This window comes from Sarcophilus harrisii, chromosome 1 (genome assembly GCF_902635505.1).
Source record: "Sarcophilus harrisii chromosome 1, mSarHar1.11, whole genome shotgun sequence".
Classification (NCBI taxonomy): Eukaryota; Metazoa; Chordata; class Mammalia; order Dasyuromorphia; family Dasyuridae; genus Sarcophilus; species Sarcophilus harrisii.
The window spans coordinates 171,679,678-171,706,491 of record NC_045426.1 but is presented as its reverse complement, the minus strand read 5'-3'; the positions used below and the strand labels follow the sequence as shown (position 1 = coordinate 171,706,491).

General features: G+C 34.6%; 1 protein-coding gene across 5 annotated transcripts in view; it reads right to left on the bottom strand.

The window, feature by feature from the left end:
* The window catches only part of RASGRF2 (Ras protein specific guanine nucleotide releasing factor 2), a 310,740-nt gene that overhangs the window by 182,265 nt on the left and 101,661 nt on the right, over positions 1-26,814 (bottom strand). For 4 of the 5 annotated variants that reach the window (XM_012541399.2, XM_003759876.2, XM_031967027.1 and 1 more), the window contains exons 3-7: positions 26,369-26,516; positions 23,561-23,650; positions 13,806-14,059; positions 11,111-11,190; positions 6,863-7,056 (exon numbers count right to left, since the gene is read on the bottom strand). In XM_012541399.2, the coding sequence (XP_012396853.2) occupies positions 6,863-7,056; positions 11,111-11,190; positions 13,806-14,059; positions 23,561-23,650; positions 26,369-26,516 (766 nt within the window). The remainder of the gene's footprint in view (positions 1-6,862; positions 7,057-11,110; positions 11,191-13,805; positions 14,060-23,560; positions 23,651-26,368; positions 26,517-26,814) is intronic. The other variant, XM_031967039.1, reaches the window with a different exon arrangement.

The window sequence follows — 26,814 nt, the reverse complement described above, 5'->3', positions numbered from 1 at the left end:
CCCAAAGCCATAGTGTAATATTTGTATTGACCATTCACAGTATCTCACCAATGGCATGAATTTGTGAGGATGGCTGGCCAGTGTAGTCTGTGGCTAAGGAGCACAGCAAAACAAATTGAATATCATAAGGAAATGAAACCATAACCTTGTCCAGGGTGTTCTAAGCAGTGAGGTAGACCAACCATAGCACATTCTGAATGATACCTACTTGGCAGCACAGGATCTGTCTTCTGGACAATATAAGCTTTAATCAAAATTTTTCCTCCATGAAAAACAAAGATGGTGATAAATGACAATTAGTCACAATAAAGGGAGTAGGGATAGGCTGCAATAAACTCAAATGTTCTATTAATCCACAAATCTAATTTTAGCCAATATATCAACATCCTACTCCATTAATTAAGTCTTTTATGATACAGCTGCTCTTTAGGATCCCAACTGATGGACAAATAATTCACCTTCTTCCTGTTTGTAACTCTCCAACAGAAGTAATAACAAGCAACAAAAACTGCAAAAAAGCAAGCTCAGGAAAAGGATGCTACAACATAAGAAGAGTTTCTGGACAAATTCCAAATTCCAAGCTAAATCATCAGCCCCTGCAGAAAAGTTTTATTCCAAATTGATTCAGACAGGCTAAGGAGCGTATCTGAGGCAATCACAGTTCAGCTTTTAATTATGGCTGACCAAAACAGCTGTCACTTTACTGCCCTTACAGAGATGGTATTCTACACTGATGATTTAAAAAGAGATTTGAGCATTCCTCAAAAATGCCCACTGAAGAATGACCATACTTTGAATAACTTTTAGAGTGTGAATATTCAAACCATTTTTGCGTGCAACTACCTGAAAAAGTATTAGCCAAATTGTTAAAATTCATAAATGCTGCTGACTACATTCTCTTGTTTACCAAATTCTTCCTGCCAATATAGTAATTCATGACATGAAGGTTTACATGATGTTATTCTAACTATATTCTACAAATATAGAACTGGAATTTTGAACCTGAGTCTCTAACTTAAAATCTAGTATCATTTTCTACCACACTGTGTCCACATTCAACTACATTTACTTTCGGTCCTTTCATTTTTATTGTTCATTCATTTCAATCATGTCTGATTCTTCATGTTGCCATTTAAGATTTTGCTGGTAGAAATATCATAGTGGTTTGTCATTTTCTTCTCCAAATCATTCTACAGATGAGAAAACTGAGGCAAACAGGATTAAGTGATTTACCCAGGGTTATACAGCTAATAAGTATCTGAGACCACATTTGAAGTCGTCTTTCTGATTCCAGAGTCAGTGCTCTATCCACTGCACTACCTAGCTGCTCCTTTCAGTCCTTCACAAATTAATAAATAGTAGGTAAAAGGATAGTAAAGACTTTATTTAATTTATGCTCCAAGCAAGAGAGTTATAGAATGTTTCTCCATTGGTTCTCCATTGACTCTTTTACACAGAAAAAAGCTGATTTGTGTTAAGCACATTTCTCACCTTCCTTACCCCTTATATCATCAGCAGTACTCAAAGAGGTAAGAAATGTATGTGGAAGAGGGGAGAAGGTGACAAAAATACATTATAATTAATAAAATTAATAAGGGATTCAAAATGTCTTTCAACTGCAGAATATATGCCAGTATCAGTCATTCCAACAAGGCTGTTCTTCTACAGTGAATAAAAAGGAATGTACAAAGTGTGAGTGTACATGAAGTTCTCTCTCAATAAGTGATTTTTTTTCTTTTCTATTCTCCAAAAGTAGTAAAAGGACAAAAATTTAGGATAATATTTTGTTATCCACAGTAACAGGTAGTACTTACTTCCCAGGATTTGAGTAAGAATCAAATGGGATAATGTTATGCAAAGTGCTTTGCAAACCTTGATGTGCTATAAAATGTGAAGTATTATTAAAAAAAATTCCCTCATTGAGGATCTTCAGAGAGTAGATAACCACTTCTTGGTGATAGTGTAGAGGAGACTCTTTAGTCCAGGTTGGGCTAAATGGTCTCTGAAATGAAGGGCTTCTGGGGCCTGTTATATCTCTTAGATTTCCCAAAAAAAATTCTACCTATAGTTCCTAATTCTGTCCTCTGTCAATAAAAAAGAACAAGACTGCCCCTGCTTTCAATGACAAATACTTAAATATTTGAAACCAATGATCCTTTCTGACCCAAGTCTTTTCTTATCTAGAGCAAAATAGTCCCAGATTCTTCAGTTGATCTACATAATTTGGATTCATCATCTGGTTCACATTTACCTCACATGTATATATAATATATATGTATAGTATAAGATATATCACATGATTTTACTACTCAAAGATGAGGTCTGAGGCTGTAGATCTGGGGCCAACCCCCAGGGGACAGAAATTCCAAGCATAAAGGGCCCTACAAGTTGACTTACTCTGGGTGTGAATGTGTGTGTGTGTGTGTGTGTGTGTGTGTGTACACTTATATATGTACCTGATGTTGAAACAAGTGCACCTAGATGCTGGCATTTCTTCGAAGGCCATGGGCATCATGAATTTGCTGATGAATGATGTATTCAAAAGTCTTGCCAGGAGGCAGCCTTGATGGCCCTATACTCAGACTGCCCACCCTGACATCCTGGAAGATCCAAATAGCTTTAGGGTTGCTGTTCTCTGGGGAATTGGCCAAACATACTGCCCCTGATACATCAGCTCCAAGTGAACTTGCTATGAACTGGTTTGGGGATGAAAAGAGTCTGTTTATGGTAATTTCCCACATTTATAGAGTTCATCTTGCAAAACATTATATAATGCATATTTATCTTCTCATTTTAATCTTCTAACAATTCTGGGACATTGGTGTAGGAGTGCTACTATATTAAGTATTAGAAATCAGCAAAGTTCTTAGGACAGTTGTATAAACTTGGCTAAACAATCTCACCTTTCTAGGATGCAAGCATTCTCATCTGTAAGTTAGAAGGGCTAGACTGGATGATCTTTCAAGGTCTAAATCTTCCAGCTTCTTCCAGCTCTAAATGTATGAGTTATGATTCAAAATCAGCAAAGAAGCAGATGTGATCAATAGATATGAGTATACTAGTCCCCCATCCATTCTGACTATGGCCAACAGACAAATAGAAAGGAATAGAACTTCCTGTCTGCATTTTGTTCTGCTGGCCCTTTCTATTCATACGGGAGACCTGATTCTCTGGAAAGATGGGAATGAAAGTGAGTCAGATGACATTTCTCTGTAGTGGACCACTCTATGTTGCTTCTAGTTGATTTTCCCTAAGTGGACTTATATTCCATACATCTCTCATAAATCCTTCCTTCTCTCTGTTCACAGTCACTCCTGAAGTTCAGGCTATTGTTAGCTTTTATCTAGACCACTATTTGGTCTCAAATCTCTCCTCTTTTCAATTCATTATCTACACAACTGCCGAAGTGATTTTCCTGACTATGTCACTTCCCTACTCTATCACCTCCACTGCTTCCATATTGACTCTATGAACAAATATAATGTAATTTTTTCTATTTTTAAAAAGTTTTTCATTTGGTGTGATTATTTTTTAATTATACAAAGTTGTACAAAAGATTATGCACATACTTAGAAATTAGTAAAAATTTACGTATTTGAAATTCATGTGCAAACATTTTTTACTAATAGGAGTATGTGAATCCAAAAAAAATTTGAAGATCACTAATAGAGAATTCTAGGCTAATTCTGGCCTTGGCCAATAAAATGTTGACCTAATCTCTTAGAACCATTCTGGTCATCAAAAAAGCCAAAAAATTACGGCATTTAGAGTTCAAAGGATTTTAGAGGCCATCTCATCACATTTCCTCATGTTGTTTAAGTGACCCATGAAAAGTCACACAACCATAGTGGGCAGAAAGTAGATCTAGGAATAGTACACAGATCTCAAGTATGCTATCTGGGGATTACTTTGGGTCAGTCAAAATGCCTAAGTTTGTTGCTAATAGGAAGAAACTTCTGGCCAAGAACAACATCCAATAAGTTTCATTTAATTTCCTGAATTCAATACATTGAGTTCATTATCCTTTTTGGGGGGGGAGGAGGTGTGAGAGCAGGCAATTATGGTTAAGTTAATTATCCAGGGGTCACACAATTTGTGTCTGAAGTAGGATATGAATTCAGGTCCTTCTGACTGCTGGGCCAGGGCTCTATCTATTGTGCTACCTAGCTATCCTAAAATCATTCCTTCTTACTAATTTCCTGTTGGCTCAAAAGCAGCTATCTTCACCAACCTGCAAAGATATATGAAAGCAATACACTAGAAGAGATTGATTTCTCTTGCATTTGTTAAATACAGCTAGATAGCCAGTGGGGATGACAATTAGACCCAATTATGAGGTATTCCCTTCATTTTTCAGAACTCTGCCTTTATACATTCTTATTATACAGAGAGATCTGTACAGACAGAAGGATTTCATTATTACCTAAATTAAATTGCTAAAGGCTCAAATGGAATCTCATATAAACTGCAAAATAATTACATAAATATACAAAGCTTTGTTCTATTAGGAAATCCTAACACTGTTAGTTTTAATTTTGGAAAATTCCAATAAAATTTCTTACACCTTGATATTTCTTCAAGGATAGGTTTTCAAATTTATGATACACAATATCTTAAAAGTTTGGGGGATTGCCATTTATATCCAAATGTGGGTTATTGCTTTTTTTTTCTTACCAACATATGTCCCAAATGAAATTAGACCTATAATTACCAACTTTGATAAATATAAACAGTGTTTTGATTATAAAGTTTATTTTATTCTAAATCCTTGGAGCATACAAAATTATAATGTTAACTTGAATTGTTTTACTTTTCCAACAAAGGCAGAGTTTTAAAACTTCAGGTCAAGAAAAGAGAGGGGAGGTGGGGGAAGCCACCATTATAACAAAATTTCATGAAGAGGTTTTCAAGTGCATTCATTTGATTTCCAGTGCACACAGCCTCTGGGGTAGGAAACTGTGCTCTAAGCTTCTCCAAGGTTCCAGCAAAGACTGAAGCATTATGCTTTAAGGGAAATAATAAGGATCTAAATCATTGTTTCTTTCTGAAACTACAAAACCATTCATCAACATAGGAGATGGCTACTTTTTGGAGATGATCAAACAGCTGGCACTGCAGTTACCATAGTATAGGCAATTCATGAAATTGTTTTGTCACATGACAACCAGGCCCAAAGCAATCACAAATATCACAGTGAGAAAGCTCATTGCCCTTCTACAAGATGGAGATCAATAACACTCATCAAAAGGCTAGGAAATCCAAGTCATATTTCAGTCTTCTCAAAATGTAGCAGAGAGTGTCTGCGAGTTGAATTCTAGACACAAGGGCAGGAGCTATAATAGGCCTTAGTGCCCGAGGTCACTGTGCTCAGCAGTAACTGATCCTTCAGCTGTAGACAGTGCCTGTAAAAGCTAGATCTTAGGGGCACAGAGTTATCAGTTATCATCAACTGCAAAGAATCATGAGGATTATTCAGGGGTCATCTTTGGCTTCTAGGATCACTTTTATACTGCTTTTCTCAGACCTCACATTACTTCTCCAGAGATCATGCAAAGTAAATCAAGTCTCTTGGAAAGAGCAAATAAGAGTTTAAAAATACTGTCCCAATGCTTGACACAATCTCTAGGATCTCCTATCCTAAATAGATAGGAAATCTAACTATTTCCCTAGTTAGATATACTCTATTTTACATAACTGATATCTGGGTGTAAGTATGTATTCACATATATATCATAATTCATTCCAATTTGCATAAAATATAATTTCTGTGAAATGAATGACATTTTAAAATTATATTAAGGTGAGTTATTTAAAGAAAGTCTGGTTAATCTTAGAAAAAGTAAAAATCTTACAATGTAAATGATGATGTTAGGATAGCAATTCCTAGTTCAAAATAAACATGTGACAAATTCACAATGGTCATTCCATTGCCTTTGCCAAAAGGAAGTTCTATTCAGGGGGAAAAGTTACCAACAAAAATAAGAGGTAAAAAAAATAAGAGTGGAAAATATGAAATAAAGTTAGGAGATCATATAGTTAGCAAAGAAAAGACAAGTTTCCCAGGGGAACTCATGATTAACTAGGAGAAAGGAAATACTCCAAGAAATGGGAATAAGCCATTGACTGGCAGGTTAAATCTATAGAGCAGTTTAGCAGACTAACCAGAGTTAGCTAAAGTAAGAAAAAAGGTATCAGAAGAAAGGCACTATGAGGGAGAGAAAGAGTTCCTCATTGTGGGCTTAGTCCTAAAAAGAACTTAGCACAGATCTTTATCATAGGCAGATCATTTATAGGAGAAATAAAGGGAAATCAGGGTAATAAAAGTGTAACTCAGAGGAAGAGATCAAGGAAGAGAGAAACTGCTCAGAGATGAGCAGGGATCAATGAGGAATCAAATGGAATATCTGGCAAGTCCCAGACCTGTCTAAAGATATGCTACTCAGTATCCCAAAAAGTTATTTAAAGATACCCAGAGGTGAGGGGATGAACAATGAAAGTCGAACAGTTCCTTCCTCATAATCACTCTATACAAATAGGATAGTCTAAGAATTGATATATCTGATAATAACCAGATAGGCTTCTTCCTGAGAAAGAGAATACATCCACATCACAAACATCACTCAATTATCAAATGAGTTAATATATATAAAACACACTGTAAAACAAAGTACATGTAAATGTTCACTATTGTTACTACATTATTTTATATATTTAAGTTTTCTGAAGGTTAGAATTCTGTATTCTGAATTCTAGCACCAACTAGTTTGTCTGACCTTGTACATTTAATAACCATGGGAAACCATCTTTACTTTGTTTTTGCTAAACTCAGTGAGTTATTTTTAAAATCTCCTAAATAACTTACCTGAAACATAGGATAGGTCAGAAAAGTTTCCAGCATTCTCCCCTCACAGGCAGGGTTAGCTTCATACTGTTTCAAGAGTTTGTCAAAATCTCTGTTTTGCTTACAATTGGCTAGCACTTGAAGACTGTACTGATGATTGCGAACAAATTCTTGATAAATATTAAGCATCGGTAGTAGAATATCAAATAGATCAGCTAAAAAGAATCAGTAAGTGTCAGATTAGCAAAAACTTCTTCAACAATATTAACTTTTTAGAGTCAAGGACCATATCTTGGGAGGAGGGAATGTTAAGTGACTTGCCCAGAGGTCACATAGCTTGGAAGTGTTAAATTGTTTGAGTTTGGATTTGAACTCAGGTCCTCTGGACTCCAGGGAAAGTATTCTATCCATTTTAGCATCTAGTTGCCCTATCAAGAACCACATCTTAACACCTTTTTAAAAATTTGCTTATAATTAGTTTGGAAGATGCTCTTCCAAGTCCCTTCCAGTTATAAGTCTGTGATTATTTAAGCTTTAGACACAGGGATAGTTTAGAATTAACCCTCAGCAAATATTTAATTGACTAGTCCATGGACACATTCATCCAGGCAATGTAAGTAAGACCATGGGCATAAGACTGCAACTAAGGAAAAATAATCATCTCAGATTTGGCAAAGCACAGAAAGATTAATGCTCCAAACGTCCACAGGGAAAGGTTGCTCCACCCAAAGAGCAGCCAGGAACATGGCAGTATTTTGAAGGATGACTACACTTTTAGTACCACTACACAATGTTGGTTGGGAGAGTGGTGAAAGAAGGGTCAAAAAGAGAAGAAATCACATAAATGGCTTTAGTGCCAAGATTCTGTCTTGATGAAAACATCTCCAATCCTTTTTTTTATATCATTGCACATTACAAGGCAGCTAGATATCATGGTGGGAGATGAAGAAAACCTGAGTTCAAATGTGAATTCAGACACTTAATAGCTGTGTCACCATAGTTTACTAATTACTCTCATGGGCGCAGCTTCCCTATTTGTAAAATAGAGATAATAACAGCAACTATTTCCCAAGGTGGTTGTGGAAATAAAATGAAATAATATTTTTAAAGTGCTTTGAAAAATTTTAAGTCCTATATAAATGTTAGCTATTATTATCATCATCATTATTATACATATTTTGGCAGTTTAGTGGAGTTGATGGACCCTTTCTAAGAATAAGTTTTCAGTGAATAGGATTACAAAGGAAACCAATTGAAATACAATGATCAAAACATTCAAGATGCAAGTTCAAAACTGCAAATGAAGAATATCTCACTTAGAAGCTTAATAATAGAGAAATATGTTTAGCCTAGTTAATGGAAGATTATAGGATCATAGGATTTTGAGATTCGGAGTTGGAAAGAACGTTTGAAATCAATTAATAAAACTTTTTCATTTTAACAATGAAGAAACTGAAGGCCTGGAGCAGAGAAGCAAAATTATACAAGTAATCAGTAGGTGAGCTGACATTTGAACCCAGCTCTTTTAAACTGAGAGTGGGTAAGTAGCAGAGTGGATAGAAAGCCAGGAAAACCCGTCTTTATAGGTTCAAATCCAGCCTCAGACACTTACAATCTGAGTGACGCAGGACAAATCCCTTAACTTTGTTTGTCTTAGTTTCCTCATATATAAAACGAGCTAGAGAAGAAAATGGCAAACCATTCCAATATACTTGCCAAGAAAACCCCATATGTGGTCATGGAGGATCAAACATCTGAATCCAAATTGAGTATTCTTTCCACTATACTGTCTTTCTTTCCTCTTAATACTAAGTCTTCTAATAGAGGTGCTTCCACTCCCCCAAAGAAATTTAATTATCATTTCTATAAAATTATGACAACATACAATATTTTTTCTAAAGACTCAACATTTATCCATGATGGTCAACAAGTATTTTTATACAATGTACCATAAAATATATTCACAGTGCTTGACAAGTCTGGGATATATATTACAGACAGGTATATTATAGATACTCTATTCCCCCAAAATCTTATAATATGATAAGGGATATAGGACCAAAATCAATTAAATATTTTCTTTACTCAACTCTACTTCAACACCTCATTGCAATATGGAGATAACTTTGTGTTTTTAAAGGCTACTTTAGTTCAGTATAATGCTAGGGACTTCTACACAATCAAATTACTTACTAAGAATCCGTAGTGTTCTTAGTACCTTTGTGTCCCCTGGATACACATGTTCTGAAGAGATTATCAGAAGTCCTCCAAATAACTGATTTGCACAAGTGACCAAAAATTACCTCTGATTAATATATTTCTCATCACTCTTCCCCAAATACTAGTATTGTTGCATGAAAAGAAAGTGGGGAGCAGCAGTGAGACACAGAACATAATTCATTGTATTCATCTCTATTCCCATGAAATCCTAAGTACATTCTTTTTGCTTCAATTCTTTGAGTCCTAATTCTTTCATCACACTGATTAACTAACTGCCAAGACTCTCAGGTTCCTGACCTTTTTATAAAGAACACGGATTCTCATTTACTCTTCTATGTAGGAGACTAACTGGATGTTGTGAGCAGCTACAGTGACAGAATATCCTCATCAATGAAATCAAAATTAAAGTTAACTGAATATCTATCCCCCTTTAAATTGCTTCCTCATATATGTGCTACTACAGAACTATACTGTTATATATATGTATATATAGACACACACACATATATACACACATGTATATACATGAGAACACTAATATACTATATATATACTAGAGAATATACTATAAAATAGCCCTTAAATTGGAATTTGATAGGAGATCAGAAATTGGCTAAGCCAAACATGTCTTTTTCTACTCTTGATTCTGTACTTTCTCCACTTTTCAAGCTTCTTTTTATGTATCATCTTTCCCCATCAAAATCTAAGTTCCTTGTAAGCAGGAATGCCTTTCATGTGGTTTATATGTGAATCTCCAGCACCATGTAAAATGGAATCTGGAATACAGTAAGAGATTAATAAATTCTTGTTGACTTAATTTGGCCCTCCACAATTTGGCTTAACCTACCTGCTACATATTCTACTCCCTTTCACACATACCATGCTCCAAACTGATATTCCATTCCTCTCTAGCCTTTTCCTTTCTCTTTCCTTTGCTCTTACTATCCTCTATTTCCCCCACCATCTCATTTGTTAAAGTCATTTCTTTGGGGAAGTATAATCTAAATGGGAGGTATACTCTAAATAGAATCCAAAAAAGATAATCCAAAAGAATTTTGGATTAGAAATTAGAAGACCTGAATTCAAATCTTGTCTCTGCCATTTACCTGTCACCTGTATGTCCCTAGGGATGTCATTAAACCCCTCTGGTTCTCAGCACCCCACTTGTAAAATGAGGGGACCAGAATAGGTGGTCTCTAATATCCCCCTTTCTGTTCTATACTACTATGCTCCTTCCTTCAAGACCCAACTCAGATTTTATTCATCTACAAAGTGTCTCATTTACAAAGCCTTTTCTAACTCTCTCAGACAAAAGTAATCTCCTCCTATATAGACATGGAATACATGTTTATTGTCTGACTGACCTCATTCCCCCCTCTTATTAGTTATTTGTATCTTTCCCTCTCCCCCATTCCCATTAAGTTGTAAGGTCCTTCATAGTAGAATTTAAGTTGTTTCTTTTTTTTCATTCCTAGAGCCTACCACATTGTGTTACAGTAGGTACTGCACTGTACATACTGAATAAATGTTTGATAAAGTGAATGGAAGGACAAAGGTGCCCCTCTATAAGAAACCTTCAATACTTCAAGTAATTTCGACAATGGGGATATTCCCTTCATCCCTCTGCCCCCTTCACTTGTTTATCAGATAATTTTCAAATATCTTGGCTCTACAACTTATTACCTGTCTAAGCTTCCTTCTCTATCTCTATGACCTCTGATGCTATGAATAGTGGAAACAAAAAGAAATAATAACCTGGTGGGCAGCCCTCCAGCCTAGGGGCCAGTAAGCCTTTCTAAATTTGGTCAGGTTCTTCCTTAGGCAAGAGATGTACAATCTGTAGAACACAATCTTTCTATTTTGCTTGAACCTGCTAGAGATTTATTCAGTTTTGCAAGCACAGTACCCTGAGAATGTAGGTTAATATTATACCACTATATAAAGAGCTATCACAGTACTACTTTAAGAGAAGAACAGAAACATTCTTTTTTTAAAAAAAAATCTTACTAATACAGTAAAAAGAAAACTTTATCACAAACAAGCACTTACCTAAAATTAAAGTAGGCCAATTAGCAATCCTTGCCTTTAATCCTTGATGAAATATTTCATGGAGGAACATGATTGTTTCACTGTTTAAAAAAATAAAAAGAGGTAGACTGTATGATTTGCAAAATGGCTTAGTCCCCATAGAAAGTTTATTTTCAAATTATTCTACTGGCAACTTAGGACTTTTAAAATGGCATGCCCTGAGCTGACTCCATTGCTCCCCACCACAGATTCTAAAGGTGATTTACCATTCACAAAAGCCTCCATTAAAAATGGTGGCTCAAAAACAGAAAATGATGAGCTGACTTTCTAAAACTGGGTGATGGGAGGAAGTGCTAAGAATGTTCTTTTATTCTTCTTTTCTTACTGGGAATGCATCAGACATCTACCCATTGTTTATTGTTAGAATACTTCAATTAATGACTAGAAAGTTTAAAACAACATCATCCACAACAACAACAAAGCATCATTTTTTTTTCTTATTTAAGGAAGTTCTACATATATGATCTGAAATGTTTCTCCTGCTGAAGTAGGAATGATCTCCTCTGAAGAAGAAAAAAAAGCCTACTGCAGAGAATTCAGAGTATAGACTCAGCATTGTCTCTCAGAGACATGAAAAAATGTACTTCCAGGGACAAAGCCCATAGAAAGGTAATAAAGCAAAGACTAAAGAACAAATTTGTGTTTTGTAAATATACAAATTTGTCCTGTCATTAAGGGTAGTGAGGTAACGCATAAGTAGATAGAATGTTGAGCCACAAGTCAGGAAGATTATTCTTTGTAAATTCAAAGCTGACTTCAGGCACTTACTAGCTATGTTACTTCCCTGGGCAAGTTACTTCCCCTGTTTGCCTCAGTTTCCTCATCTGTAAAATGAGCAGGAGAAGGAAATGGTAAACAACTCCAGTATCTTTGTCAAGAAAACCTTAAATGGGGTCATGAAGAGTTGGATACAACTAAATGACAACAACAAGTATTGTTTGTACTGCATTGGATTAAAAAAGTTAACTATTCTAGAATCGTTTGGATTCTGGTAAGAGAAAATATAGATCCTTTTGAAAACTGGGATGTCTCTTTTTCAGTGAATGACTTGATTTGTAACAGTTCAAATCCCATTGCAACAAACACTGAATTGTTGTGTAATGTTATTGCTCTTTCCAGAATTTTTGTTGAATGGAACTACTCAGGGATGCATTGGAATCGGCTTGAACTGACTGTTGAAAGCCAACTATTAAATTTCTAGTTTGAACATTTACATCTCAGAAATTAGCCAATGCTATAAATCAGGTCTTGATTTACTGCTTTTATTGACTGTCTAGGCTTAAGTGATAGAGAAATAATATAATTATTGGTACTGCTACTAATATGGTAGAAAAAACTAGAGTTTGATAAATTCTTTTGTTATATGGAGATTCAGTTTGTAACAGCATTTGTTATATAGCAAGATATTGTCTACATTTATTTTCAAAATGTATTACTTAAACATCAGGATGAAAATAATTTTAAAAGTAAGATAATATTGTATGGAAACTCCAAATAATTAACCTACCTAAGACTTCAATTTCAAAGATGAGTTAGAAAGACTCATTTTTAAAAAGCAACAAGAAGCACAGACAAACTCTTAGTTTGAAAATATCTCTTCAAAACTCTACTGAGAGATCAGGTTCTGTATTAAAGCATGTCCTAACTCACAAATTACCTTCAGCAGTAATTTACCTTGTCCAGACTGGATTTAAACAATGTACTAAGCTTGGCCTTTCAAATTTGAAATAAGGCAATTCAATTTATACAAATCTCTGGAGACAACAAAAAGCTACAGCAGTATGACTTTTGATGGCATCAGCAGTGGGGTATCCTGGACAATATCTTTGGTCCATTATTTCAACCAATATTCTCCAAATTGCAGTCCCCCTAACACGAAGAGCCTGAATTCTTGGCATTCTTCTTTTTCCCATCTTAAAGCTACTCCTCCAACCAACACTGTGGCAAGTGTATTTTGCTTCTCTCCGGTGCATTTCTGGTGAGAAGATTTTGGGTCTCAGAGTAGGGGAAAAAGCAAAATAAAACAAATGTGAAAAGTATGAGCCTTCATGGTATTAAATTGAAATTCTATTTTTAAAAAGTCCCAGGAAAAAAAAGGCAAATAAGGATTAGTCTTGTTAACTATCAACACTACAAAGGTAGATGCCAGGTCTTGCTTAAATTTTTCCTTTAATGTCTAACACAATACTCTCAAACCAATAGGTCCTGAGTGATTGTTGTGGCTGCTAGCTTTATCTTTATTGCATAAACTCGAATAGAGGTTCTTCCAAGAAATCTGGGGAAATCCTAGGGAGCATCAGGTATTCCAATGAGCATGCGCTCCATGTGTGTTTTATATACTTTTGTATATAAATTTTTTTTTAAATTAGTCTTTCTTAATTTGGAGGTGACCAATCCCTTCCAAGAATAAAAGCACCAAACTGAATGTTAAATTGTGGTACCTAGAAGTCACATAAAAAAGTGATGAAGGGGAAAAACGAATGGGCAATGATGATAGGATTCACTTTTAACATATAAAGAAAATAATAGGTCATGGGAATTTAAGAATCTAGACTTCTGAGGGAAAAACAGAGCCTTAAAATAGGCTATTGGGTTTGAGGTTTTGTTATCTTTAGCATTCACATAATCAAGTGAACCAAATAATCCCAAATCTTACCTATTGAGGAAAATACTGCTGACATCATCATGGGTAATTGGAGGTTTTTTTGAGCTCGCAGCCATTCTTAAAGGGCGAAGGAAACAGTTAACAAGAACATACAACTGATGTACATATTCTGACTCAGCCTCTACCATGTTGAAAACAATCTGGTTTCTCTTTCTCATACTTTCAGCATGGGGAGAACAAATATAATCCTGAACAATAGTTTTCCATTTTCTTCTACATAACCATCCTCGCATAAAGCTTTGAACCTAAAGAGAAAAGCCAAAGAGAAATCTAAATGAGTTAACAGTATTCTGACTGATTAACCAAGGCAATAATTTGTGCTGCATGCAAATGTAAATATTTTAAAGTATGGAAATTATATTGGTCAGACACTCTCATTCCCCATGAGATCCTGAGATCTCCTGTGGCTGGTTTGTTTAGAAGACTAGTGACTGTTTATTTCTGAATTTTGTTAACAGTAGGAATAAGACACTGGAGATTAATACATTTTTATATATTGTACCCACATGGGTTCCAAGTCCTACTTCTTATGTGTACCACTTAAGTGACTAGAGGCAAGTCACTTAACACCTCAGTGCCAGAGATAATCTTACAAATATTATAAGTTAAATGAGTTGCTAATGTGCATTGATGACAGGAATTTCCATATTAAGCATTCCACATACTGACGAAATTACAATCCAAGAGACAGAGGGACAAATACAGACACAGACACAGAAGCAAAGAGAGTCACAAAGAAAAACACAGAGAAAAAGAGACAGAGACAGAAAGAGATAAGCAAACAGACTGAGGCAGAGAGACACAGAGAAAGACACACACAACCACACACACACACACAGAAAGACAGCTACACAGAGAAAGAAACAGAGACAAACACACAGAGAACAGAAAAAACTGAGAAAGAAACAAAGACATAAAACAGAGATAGAGAGATGAGAAAGACAAGGGGAAAGGGAGGAGAGAAACAGACAAACAGATAGTGAGAGACATAGACAAAAAGAGAAATCAACAAAAACCCTTCAAACCATATACATGCTAGGTAATGACAAAAGAATGTATCATAAAAACTGACTGCTTACACTGTGATTTAATAGATAAATTTGTCTGAAAATACAATACTTACTTGAAATACATTACTTACACTCTGTGATAAAACACTAGTCAAAAACTTGAGTTTTTTTGTCCTGGATTTTAGTGTGAAAACCGTGTTGTCCCCAAAATTATCATCAGATGATGACAGTGTTCTTAGAGGTAGGGTGATGCAATAGGTGGAGAACTAAACTTGAAATAAGTGAGAAGTGGATTTGGATTCTTCCTTAGACATTAACTGTATGCCTCCTAATCTTCATCAGCCTGTTTTCTCATTTGTTAAACAGAGATAATAATACCTGTAATCTTTAACTCACATAACTTTTAGAAGGACAATATCATATAAATAAAGGATTTTGTAAAGTCAAAGTACTATGTAAATGTCAGTTAATATTAATGCTTAATTAATCCTTAAGTAAAATCCTTAGTCATTCTTATTTTCCATCTACTAAAATTTCAAGAATTGAGTATAAAAGGATTTACTGTTAAGCTACTAAATAGGAGACTACACCACCTGCTTAGTCACATGTGAGTCCTTTAATATAATCTTCACTCATCAATGAGAAGAAATTCACCTCACCTAAAATCATTAACATAGCAAGTCAGTTTTGAAAAAAAAAAATATGACTATTTTAAAACTACTCTCAATTCACTAGGCAATGTCACATATGGCAAAGAATTCTGGGTTCTAATGAGACGTGGGTTTACCTGTCACTAGGAGCCCCTGGGTAAGATACATTATAAAATCTATTGTTCATGTTTCCCCATCTGAATTATACAAGATGACTTCTCAAGTTTCACTTCTAATTCTAACAAATTTTGTAATCAGATTTATGGTGTATCTAAGTAACAGTTTTGTTAAGCTGAAAACACAGATTTAAATGAAAACATTTTACCACTAACAAATCTTTTTTTTTTTTTAGCATCACTGTTGATTCAACACATTCTCACATTTTTCATTTTTTTCTCATTAGTAAGTCCACATGGACTATGTTCTCTCTTATTTAAACTCCCTCTTTTACTATGTTGGAATACTTTTACTTGCCTGAAGATTTTAGCATTTCATTATCAATTTTCACATATGCAATAAAATCATTACACCTCCAAAAAATCAATTACAATTTTAAAAAAAAATAAAAAGTATCATATTGGAAATTTTGCCTGATGTTTGAACAAATCTATCAGTAATTCCCATAACTATTAATTTCAAATTTTCAGTTTAATTTACATTAGTTTGTATGTACATTTTAAAAGCAGACTAACTCATCTACAACTCATCTTCACAATGGTCGGTTGAAACAACTCAAATGCAGAGAGAAGTTGGATTTAAACTGAAAGTAAGTGAGAAAGTCTCACTTTTAAAGAGAAATTAATGAATTTTCAAAAAATTAAAAGACAAAAATCTTAAGATTTAAAGCATGATAGTTGGCATTTACAGAATGCTTTAAGGTTCCAAAGCACTTGACTTATATCATCTCATTTGATCCTCACAATAACCCTGGGAGGTAGTTACTACTATTATTTTTATTTTAGACATCAGACAACTAGGGCTGAGGAATCTTAAGTGACTTGCACAGAGTCACAGAGATTTGGACTCAGGAGTGACTTCAAGTCCAACACTTTATCAATTGCTCTATTTAGTTATTTTTCAACTCAATATTATTATGTGTTTTCATTCCTGGAATCATTTTTTTTTAATTTGCTTGAGGAAGTGCTCATTGATAAAATATAAATTTGCTAGTCTTCATATGGACTGGTTCTTGCCTTTGGAACATACTGTTTATTAATATCTCTGATAAATAACTCAATTTTCTTTTTTTATATTTTTTATTTATTTTATTTTATTTTTTGGATGAGACAATTGGGGTTAAGTGACTTGTCCAGGGTCACAAACTAGGACTTGTTAAGTTTCTGATACCATATTTGAACTCAGATCCTCCTAACTTCAGGGATGGTGCTCTCTCCACTGCACTGCAGATGGATATCTGCTCCTGTTTTCTTTTCTTTTTTTTTAAGAAAGTATTAGAATAGCATCCAAAATAGTATGAATCAAATTACAAAAATGTAATTTTAATATAAATGGTAGTGTTTTCTCATTTTTGGTCTGGTGAAGATCCCCTTCAAATATAGCTTAGGCCAGATGGCCTGAGGTCTAAGCACTAAGAAGCACTATGGTTTCTTCTAACTCAAATTCTATGATTCTAAATATACTTTAATTCATCAGTGACATACAACCAGGAAATGAACATCCCTGTTGGTTTTATAATGAAAAGAGTAGTAGACACTTCTTTATCCTTTCATCCTCTGAAGCACCTGTTCCTGTTTCCATGCTAAAATCCTTGTGTAGTACATATCTGTGGCTGCCAGTAAAGAAAGTGAGGGAGGGGGAGTCTACAATTTTATTGGAATTGGAAAAGGACAAAGCGGGTAAAAAAAAGAAAAATATTTCAAAGTACAACTCAAGATATATTTTCCCACAGAAATGTTGGTGCACATAGTGATGAGGCTGTATCTCAAATACTCCAATTTATAATTTGTAATGACTCTGGAGTTCCCCTATGATGCAGATTATAGTCTATTCATACTTGTCTATCTTATGACCCTTAAACTAGTTCTTCCTATAAATTCTCTGCACAACATCCACCTAATGAATAATGGATGTGCCTTTTTAGTTTTTTTTTTTTAACTAACATTTCTTTTAAGGACTTTTATTTTTTAAATTTATTTTATTTTATTACTTATTTTTATTTTATTTAAAAAACAGAATAGAAAAGAAAAACAGAAAAGGAAAACAAAACATCAGTATGGCTGACATAGAATGTAGTTTGAACTGTAGAATGAATCTTTGAGTTTGAGTTGGCTCTTCTTTCCTAACCGTGATAATTCTTCTGCTATAAATATACTCTTAACTTGCCTTGTTATTACTTAACCTCCCCTAGCTCATGGATTTCTTCCTTATATTTTCCCCCACTCTTTGTTCCCCCTCTGTTCATCTCTTCCCTCTTATTTCTTCATATATTTTGGGGGTGTTATACTGTTGATGGTAGTTGCCTATTTAACCCATTCCCAATGTGAATAGGTTTTCAGAACTCCAAGCCCTTCTTCCAGCTAATGCCTGTGTCTATTCTTCCTCTGCATCTCATTTGTATAATGTAATTACTCTTTTTACATTTTTCTTATAGTCTACTCAATTCTGCCACAATCTTTTTTTTTTAACTTTCTTTTGGTGATGTCAGTCTCAAACATGTGGTACACATTTCCATGTAAAAACATAGACAATTTGTCCATGTTAAGTTCCTTGAAATTTTTTGATATTGACTATAATATGCTAAATTTTCTATTGAGTTGACGTCTGGTTGAAAGTCCTGAAAATCTGTAAGTTCATTGAATGTCCATTTTTAAAATTCAACATTAAGAATAATTTTGCTAGATGTGATATTTTTGGCCATGGGCCTAGTTCTTTTAATTGTCAGTAAATACAATTCCAGGACCTGAGTTCTTTTATTGTGGCTGCTGATAAATCCTGTACAATTCTAATTGTAGTTCCAGCATATATGAATTGTATTTTTCTTGTTTCTTGCAGAATTTTCTCTTTGACCTAGGGGTTTCAAAATTTGACAATAATATTCCTATGTGTTTTCCATAAAGGATCTCTTTGAGTTGGTAAACAGTGGATTTTTTCTATTTTTACTTTCCCTTCATGTTCTTTCCAGGACAATTTTCTTAGAGTATTTCATGCATTATTGTGTCAAGGTTCTTTTTTGTTGTTCACAAGCTTTCAGATAGCCCAATTATTTTAATATTTTCCCTTCTTGATCTGTTTTCTAGATCTGTTGTTTTTCTTATAAGATGTTTCATATTCTATTCTATTTTTCATTCTTTATGTTCTATTTTGTTATTTCTTGGTCTTTTATACCTTCATTGACTTCCCCTTGCCCAATTCTAATTTTCAAGGAATGATTTTTGTCTTTAAGACCCTGTATCTCCTTTTCTAATTGGTTAACTTTTTTCATATGCTTCTTGTTTTTCTTGGATAGTTTTTATTTTTAAAAGTTATTCCTCAATGTCTTTCATTTGATTTTAAATTCCTTTTTTTGAGTTCTCCTATAAATTATCTCTGTGCAGGAAGCCTGTGCAGTGTTCTCCTCTAAAGATGACCCCCCCCCCCCGGTCTTCCCTATTCTCAATATAAGTTTCTATAGTGGAGTTTTTCTTTGCTGGTTCATTTTTTAAAATAAGAGGTACTAAGGTAAACACCTTTCATCATGGGGGGGGTGGGAGGATGGTGCCTCTGGCCTCACTTCAGCTCTCCTCCCAAACCTGAGAACTCTCTCTTCCTGTAAGGGCCTGCAGTGAGCAGCATTCCTGCCCCACTGCCTCTACTTTCACCAGATATGCTGATTTCTTCTAGCCAAAGACAGTGTCTCAGCAGCACAGCTGGGCCTGGCATTCCTAATTTTTATTTTTTAGAATTTTAACTTCAGTAAGAAGCTTTGCAACTTCTCAAAAGCAATTCAGACCACTCTCTGTTCAATTTTGGGCCTCAACTAGGGGTTCATCTGTGCTGTTATGTCATATATATATATATATATATATATATATATATATAGAGAGAGAGAGAGAGAGAGAGAGAGATGTATGTTTATCTATCTATATCTATATATATGACATAACAGCACAGTTATATATACACATATATATACAGATGAAAAAATCTATAGTATGTCCATCAAAATACATGTTGAAATCTTGACAACAAATATTCTTCATCCATATTATAGCTGAATGGAAATATGATTACTTTTGGAATCTGAAGACCTGAGGTCAAATCCTACCTTTGCCAAGATCACTTGTGTAATCTTGGAAAAGTATTTATGCCTTTGGTCCTCAAAGTTTCCTCATATGTAAATAACCTTTTCCTTCCAGTTCTAAATCTAGGGGTCCATAATGAACCAAATTGAGGCTTCATGCAATCCGCATGATGTCATCAGCAAACAAGAACACCAGGAAGATTTCACCATACAAAGAAAAAGCTGCTTCTACCTATACTCTGTCCTGGATCTTCTCCATTATACTGGTATACACATATCTTCCCTATTTTATTCCTCACTTGAAATCTATAATCAAAGGGTTGTTGAACAGGGTTATTTTCATCATTATATGTTTCAATGAATCTTGAATGATCTTCATATATACTTTGCAGATGCCTTGTTGGAAAAGAATCTATAACGCAATGTTTTATTCTACCAAATCAAATGCTTTCTCATAATCAAAAAATAAGCAGAATGGAATCTTATATTCTACATCTTAGCTTATTAAATTCAAATGTCACTTTTAAAATATGCTTATTCTCTACTAATATATTCTCATTGAGAATGCTCTCAATTTGTGCATAGAGATTTTATATAAAGAGTAGAGATATAGCTTGGTAATTATTGAGGTATTTCAGTGACCATTTTCAGAATTCATAATGACTGAGGTTTACACAAACATACATACTCACACACACACATATTTAGCTATTTTCACCTCTTTTTGTTTTATATTTGCTGAGGCATTTGAGATTAAGTGACTTTCCCAAGGACACACAGCTAGGAAGTATTACGTGTCTGAGGTCAGATTTGAACTCAGGTCTTCTAACATCAGGGCTGATACTCTATCCACAATGCTTTCTAGTGCCCCTATCTACATCTCTTTAAGGTACTGTATATTGCTTCTTCAATGCCCTCACAACTGGACTGCCTCCAGCATGGATCTCTTTTCTATATACTTGGCCTAAGACAGCAACTTTTCCTTTCTTCATTCTCTTTTGTATGATTTATTCTTCTTCTATAAGCACTCCTAAGACTGATATTGGGTTGGTTTCACTGTCTTGAATAGAGAAAACAATTGCTAAAAATAATTTTTGCAAATCTGTCCCATTTTTCTTCTCTTTGTAATCTTCCTTCCATTTTCATTTTTGAATGCCCTTAGGATGACTTCACTTAATTGCAAATCTCATCAATTTTTTAAAAATTGGTTTTACCCATTCTAGATTTTTTTTGCAATAGGAGATAATATTGTATATACTCAACTATCATCCTTCTTCATAAAATTCTTCAGGCAAGTTTATAATCTAATCTAATGTTGCCTTTAGCAAACACGACTTTCTATTTGGCAAAAAAGGGTAGATGTTTGCTGAATAAGGCTCTCTCCATGATCTTTTAGTCTCCATTGCCATTGGTTATGGCAATTAATTTGTGTGTGTTGCTTAAGTGTCTAGATAAAATTATTATACTTTGTGTTGATTTTTTTCTATTTTCTGTTTCTCATTTTTTAAATTATTAATTTATTTTCAGTTGTTTCAATTGTACATTCCTTTTCATTATTATTCTTGATTTTCATACAAATTTTGATCTTGGTATTGAAGAATCTAGATAGCTAACTTCAAGAGCTAACTCAAAACAATAAAAAGTCTTTTCTTGTTTGTTAAAATATGATACGTTTCATTCTTTATGGTAAACACCATTTATTATTATATTTCAGATATAGCTAAAGTTACATAAGGTTTTAAGGACTAGCTTGAGAAATGATCTTTTATAATACTGCTCCTATGGGAAAAGGCATTTAGAATTTTGAAAAATAACATATGAAAATTTTTGAAATAAAGCATATTCAGAAGTTAAACTGTCTATAAAATATATCATCAGCCTAATAATTAATTAATATTAAATAATTGAGTGCCAACTATTAGTAAGACATAGCATTAAGTGCTGGAGACACAAAGACCAAAACGAAATAGTGCCTGGCCTCAAGGAGCTACCATTTTAATTGGAGAAACAATGCATATATATACAAAATATAAGTATATACAGGATATATAAGTATATGTTTATATACATACATATATACACATGCACACTTATAAACACATATATACAAATATAATTAATACAAGGTAGCCTTAGAAGGGAAGGCACCAACAACTGTGGGAATCAGAAAAGGCTTCATTTAGAAGTTGACCTTGAGTTGAGCATTGAAAGAAATGAGGAATTCCAAAAGATGAAGGTGAAGAAGAACATTCCAGGCACAAAGGACAGCCAGAAAAAAGGCACAGATGGGAGATGGCATTGGTGAGGAAAAGCAAGTATTCCTGTTTGGCTAGACAGTGCAAGAGGGGAACAATGTTTAAGCAATGGTCTTGATCAATATTAATAATCTTTCTTTAGAGCAATCCAGAAGTTGCTGAACAAATGGATTTCAGGATATCTTACTCCTGATTGACTTAAATGTTGAATGGTAGTTAGAAGGATTTGTCTGGTGGTCTGAGATTAGAGACATTTGGGGAAAAAAGAATCAGTAAAGAATCAAAAAAAGTCCCTATCCACTCACCTTTTGGGAGTGGGGCATGAGAAAATAAATCTTCCTATTTCATCCAAACTGAATTACACTGGCCTGATCCCACTGGTGATAGGCATGGGAGCTTTGAATTGCTCCCTTTATGATCTGTTCACCTCCTCCCAAGGCATCCTAGTGATCCACTGCTCCCAGAGCCTCATCTTACTCGTGCCAGACAGTGTCGACACTCACCCAATCAGTTTTAGTCTACTGTCACTCAGAATTCCTTAGCTCAAATGATCCACCAGCCACAGGCTTTCCAATATGTTACCATGTCTGGCTATAAAGTTATCTTACTAAATAGGATAGTTAAAATCAGGAACATAAAATCTAAGGGAACATTATTACAAAACACAAGGTATTGTCTGAATGGTGGTATTTGGTTCATCACTAATTTTCTAGACAGTTATGCAATAGAAGCCTAGAAAGATCTGGAGATTGTCTCTTTGGATATCTACAATACAATAAAACCCACATAAGAGCTCTACTCATATTAGATTCAGCATTCCTAAACTCAATATGTTAATACTTGAAGAAAAATTGTACCAAGTATTCCCAAAGAATAAGCATAATAAGCAAAAGCTTTTTTTAAAATATAACTTCACAAAGCATTAAAATCAGGGGGATAGATAAATAAAGTCAGCATACTAAGGAAAACAATATTATGTAATAGAACAGTGTCTCGGGCTTGGAATTAGGACATCTCTGTTCTTGTCTTGATTCTATCACTCACTAAAAGTGTGAATTTAAGTAATTCTTTGGGAATCAGTTTCCTCATGTGCAAAATGAGACTGGGGGCTGCTAAATGATTTTAAAGATCTTTTCCAGTTCTAATATTCTATATCTTCAAAAACTAATATTATTTTAGTTACCCCAATTCATTACAGGTATTGGCATCATTCCCTAACTGTCTCAAGAGAGAGAATTACTGGAAGCTGGCAGATTCTAATTACCAAGTTGGAGTGTCTCCACAGAGGAAGTCCTATCTTAAGTTATCCAAAGGGTAAAGTTGGCATTTACTTGTGGGAACATATTGGTTATACCCTGGAGAAAAGTAAGAGGCAGCTATGGTGCAATACAGATAACCTTGGTGCAATTAGGCCTGTGAGAATTCCAGCTCTGCAATGTACTAGCTCTATGACACAAATTTTCTAAACCCACTATGTCATTTCCAACTCTATAGCCTTTCTCTATGATCTTGGATGAGAAGGAGAAAGTCTCCAAATCATACTGATTCACTGATATAACCCTTTTTCAAGTTCAAACCTCCAAGCACCTACCTTTTTAATCTTTTTGATGTCCGGATCTTCATCTTCCTGGTTGCCCTGATATGGTCGCATTCGTTCCTTGGTTTTATTAAGAGCAATAATCTAAGAATTAAACAAAATCAACATTTTAGAATATTTACTTCTGTCCCATTAACCATGGATTATCTCCCAAAGTACAGACTATTCAGACATGCCAGGAATAAGATTTCATCTAAAAGTCTGACACAAGCATGGATTTCACCCTGGACAATATATGTATGACTGGATTAAGAAAAGTGGAAGAGTGTATGTATTGGACCACAAAAAAAGAACAAATTTGACTAATGATCATCAGGCAAAGCTCTACCTCTTTTCTTCAAAGCCTCAGCAAAATACCAGCATTCTTTTGAATGAAATGTTGCCAAGACGCTCTCTAGGGATCTCTAATGCAAAAGATTAGGACTCTCAGATCATAGTTAGCTCTTTTATGCGTGCCCTCAAATTCTTCAAAACCTCTCCTTTCAGAGTTAAAAGTTTATAGGTCACATAGGAACCTTCTTACTCATTTGGGAATGAAAAAGCTAATTCTCATATGTGGCTACAGAGTCACACAAGTACCTTAGCAACATTTCCCAATCAGTCAAAGGAATTGTAATTCTTCTCTGGAGTCTGCCCTTATTCTGTGGCAGATGACTTAGTTCTGTCTTGCGTGTATCAGAGAAATAGGATGCTATGAAAACATCCATTTAGGCTCCCCTAGTTAAGCTTTAAAATAAAATATGTTCATATGTAACTCAAATGTCTGATGCATTTAGGACCCATGTGGATCTACCCATAAACATGAATTTAGACACCAGAGGTTTATAGGCTTAATAGGCAATTGCCTACTAGGCCAATGACCTAATATATGTTTTAATTAAATTCAACTGAATGCATGTTTAGTATGAATCCAATATATTCAAGGCACTGTGCTAGATGCTGGAGATAAAGTAAAATTGGTGGTACCATAGGATCATAGAATTAGAGTTGGAAAAGACCTCAAAAGCCATCTAGTCCAACTCCCTCATTTTACAGATGAGGAAACTGAAGTCCATGGATGTGAAATGATTTGTTCAATCAAGTTTATACAAATAGTAGCAGAACCAGGTCCTCAGCTTCCAAAGCCAGTACTTTTTCTGTTGTTATCATGCTTTGCATCCCAAGTACCTAGGACAGTGTCATACTCCTAGCAGGTGTTTACTGAATGAATAGATATGACACAGGTTTCTGCTGTCAAGAACTTTCATCATTACTGAAGTAGATGCTTTTTCACTATGTGATGAGGGGAAAGTGGCACTTGGTAATGTATTCTAGTAATAGTCTAACTATTCAAAAAAGCACTGACTACTTAAAATTTGGGGGTTAGATCAAAATCTAGACTGCAATATAGTATCCTGCAAATACAGTAGGATATGCAAATATTACATAACAGTGTTTGGCACCAACTTTATCTCATAATGTAAATATCATCCTCTCCCACTGTCAGACAAGTATATGTTCAAGCTTACTGCACCAAAGAAAGAAAACAGTAATTTTGCTTTAAATTATAGTGCCAGATATAGTCTTTTTAAATGCAGGTTTGTTGTTTATTTTTTAAACTATATCGGATTTTGGTGCTTCATCAAGATGGTATCAACTCTAATGACATGGTGATCACAGACTGTAACTTATCACAACAGAAGCTATCACACATCACAGCTGGAATCAGCATACATCATTGCCCTGAATTGCAGAGATAATACACTTAGAATAGCAAGTAAAACCCCTCCATAAAATTTACAAGGGAGTGTTTTAGCAGAAGATTTGGTTGGGGGCAGGGGGAGAATAGAAACATACTCTACCATAATAGTGAGATTCACAAGTGAGTGTCAAAAGGTTCTAAGATTGCTGAACAGACACAGTTCAGCTAGCCTTATGAATGCATATTTTAGAACCTCAATTGTTTGTGTACATCCTCATATACCAAGTATGGTCAGAGCAGAAGCATTCTCTTCTCTCATACTTCCTGAATCACCAGAAGGGTGGACTTCCTAGGTCATCATAGGTGCAACATAGAAATGTACCAAAAACAGAGCTTGGGTTGTACCCATATCACCCCAGCTGTGCAAAATGTTAAAGCATCTCTTCTCCATCCCAAACTGTAAGTCTCTTCCAAGACTACAGAGTATGAAAAACTCACATGTCAAATGACCCTCTGCAGAACCTTCGACCTTATCAGGCAAAAGGGAAAATCATTTTGTTTAATCATTTAGTAGAAGTTACAGCCCATATAAAGGACAGAAAGTTGTGCTCATTAGATTCAATGAGGGACAGAGTCCTTTAATCTGACTCTTAATCTAATTGGAGTCTTTCCTGATCATTTGTCTGTATTTTGGCTGAAATCATAAACAAAGAAAAGTACAGTGTCCTCGGAAGAGTAAATCATAATCCAAAATAACTACAGTCAACTCCTGATTATCTGCACTGATGGAAAAAAGCAAAGGCAAAACATATAAGCCAAAAAACCCAAAACAAAAACCCCGACAGACAATAAATTCTATTTGGCTTCAAAATATATTAAATATACTGTTGTTTTGAAGCACATTTACTTTACTGGTGACAATTTGCTTATACTGACATTGAAACTAGCTAGCACTCGGAGAATATGGAGAGCTATAGCCCACTAGCATGCTGTGCAGTAAGATAAAAGCCACAGTCTAAATTTTACCATGTTTTGTGAGTACTCCTCAGGCTGATAATGATGAGTTGACTGCATAACAGTGAAACAATAATAAAGGGACTGATTGACAGGTTGGGAAATACCTCTGATTTAAGCCTTTCAATTTCAGTGTCTTGATCCTCAAGCTGATGTCGGAGTTGGTTAGCTGCAATTTTTTCTGTCTCTACGATCTGAACTAGATGGATGTACTTCTGCATTAACACTTCTCTCTCAATCAGAATGTCTGAATAACTTGAGAGAAAATTACATTAGTCACTCAGATATTGTTTAACTAATGCTCCAAACATGGCATTTTCAAACATTTCATTGTAACAGAAAAATCAAAAAATCTCATGTATTTGCTTTGCTCTCTTTTGCAACTGTAAACATTTTTAGCATGCATTCACAATCCAATAATACTTGCTTCTTTTAATATTATATAAATTGAATCATCATTATTTAATATTTCAATAATTCATCAAGTGTGAGTCCATTAATATTTATTGATTGTTTGGTAAAAATAAGTTATTCTGTTCCTGCCCTCAAAAGA